Raw genomic sequence first — 2,185 nt, forward strand, 5'->3', positions numbered from 1 at the left:
TATCTAATTGTAATTTTAGTTATAAATTGAGATCATACACACTATTAGTCTGCTTTAATGATTTTCAGGACCGATTATGGAAGAAAACTCGCAAACCATCCAGTCCTGACTGCTATGGATCGGATCCCGATAGAAACTGGGGTTTTCGCTGGAATCGTAAGTATCAATATAAAGAGTATAGCAATTAATAGAAAATTGTAAGTTTATATTATTTTGGAGTTTTGAAGAGTTTATGACGTTAAGATTCGTAATATAATATTGTAACGTTCTTAGATACTGGCGTGAGCAATCCTTGCGCTGAGGATTATCCTGGAAAATCGGCATTTTCGGAAATAGAGATGATGACCATGGCCCATTATATAAGTAACCTCAATTTTTACGCGTATGTCTCATTCCACGGTTATGGTCAACGATTGGGATTTCCTTTTTCTTATACGGATTCACATTCCTTCATTAATTATGAAGAATTAGTAAGAAACTGTAGTAATAAAAGTAGTGTAGTTAAGAAATATTTGTGTAAAGGAAATATTTAAAAAATAATGCATTTCTATGGCTTTATATAATATTTTTACATTAAACGTGCTTGCAAGTTATACGTTTTTTTAAATAATTTAAAGTATTATATTATTTGCACATTTATAACTATAATTAAATATTACAGTAAAAATTAATCTAATGTTTGCATTTTCAGTATCGTGTCGGCACGGCAGCGGTCGTCGCTCTTAAACAGGTGCATGGAACAACATATTATACTGGATGTCTTGGCGAGATCAGTCCATGGGGTATGTGAAGGTTTAATTATCTGTAATAATTTACTGTTCTTTAATGTTTAATGTTCTTTTTATTACGGTTTTTTTTTATAACAATATTACTGAAAATAACTTTATAATAACATTTTATTATTTCTTTATATCCACATGGTAAAGATACTAAATACAGATTTTACACTGGTTTTAAATAATTCATTATGTACAATAATTATAATATTTTTTTTATCGAATGGCGCATATTACACAAGATTTTTAGCATTTGTGTTCGCTTTGTCAATCGTTAATTATTTCTTGTTTACTTTAGCAACAACAATATATATTTTATTAATATTATTATTATTAAATAATGAAACATAAGACGTCAATTTAGATATCTTTAAAAATTCATTGAAAGTTTAATATCTACTATAAGCATTATTCAATTATGTGTTTTACAGAACGTGGTAAATAGTATTATTTAATATACAGTAAATTTTACGAAAATAATTCAATATTATTCTCAGTTACAATTAAATATGCCGAAAGTATGATCCGTAACTAAATCCAAAAACCTAATTGCAGATAATTTTCATAATTTTATTTTGTTCAATTAAAATTTAAGAAATGAAAAATATTACTAAAATTGAATCAAATCGTCCATAAAGTATTAATGTCTTTATCCTATGCTTATAAAATTGAAATATTTATTAATGTATATTACATTAAAATAATTGCAACTAAAAGATATGTTGCTTTTTATAAATAATCTAAAATTATTTCTAGGTTTGGCTAGCGGTTCTAGCATAGATTACGTCGCAGGAGCTTTGTTTAAAAATGTCACATTTCGTTACCAAATGCGTGATAAATTAACTTTTTTGTTACCACCGAACCAAATCATCCCGACTGGAGAAGAAATTATAAGTTCGTTAATAAATATGTTTAATAAAATATCAAATAAACAACTTTATAAACAGTTAAATGATTGTAGAAATATACTTAAATCTTATAATTGTAAATCAAATTTTTATTATTTAATATTAATATTCATAAATTTTTTAATTTTAATATTTACTATTACGTTGTGTTTATACTTATTTTAACATTTCGTAATCTGACATATAGGTATGTAATAATGATGAATAACTTGTATATATATATATATATAAAATGACAATATTATTGTAAATAACCTTATGTCGCTTTATTTATCTGAAGGTACGATAACTTTATATATGTACGTACATCAAGTAAAATTAAGATGTTTATTATTACATTTTATTGAAGTAAAATAATAGCAATTAAAATATGTTGTTTTTTATAAATAACTAGTAGCTATTTCTAGTTTTGCGTGGAGTTAGTGTAGATATTTATATTTATATATTTATGTATATTTATATAGGTATATATATATATATATATTTATGTATATATATATA

The 2,185-nt window shown here is 24.7% G+C and overlaps 1 protein-coding gene across 1 annotated transcript; it reads left to right on the forward strand.

Moving 5' to 3' along the window:
- Positions 1–68: 68 nt before the first annotated feature.
- Positions 69–1,997, forward strand: LOC105460316 (zinc carboxypeptidase A 1-like; the record flags this gene model as incomplete). Its single annotated transcript, XM_011706760.1, has 4 exons — positions 69–156; positions 274–470; positions 692–782; positions 1,533–1,997. Coding segments are annotated over 4 exons (693 nt in total), but the record flags the coding sequence as incomplete, so codon positions are not given.
- Positions 1,998–2,185: the final 188 nt, after the last annotated feature.

This window comes from Wasmannia auropunctata, unplaced genomic scaffold (assembly GCF_000956235.1).
Source record: "Wasmannia auropunctata unplaced genomic scaffold, wasmannia.A_1.0 LD324383.1, whole genome shotgun sequence".
Taxonomy (NCBI): domain Eukaryota; kingdom Metazoa; phylum Arthropoda; class Insecta; order Hymenoptera; family Formicidae; genus Wasmannia; species Wasmannia auropunctata.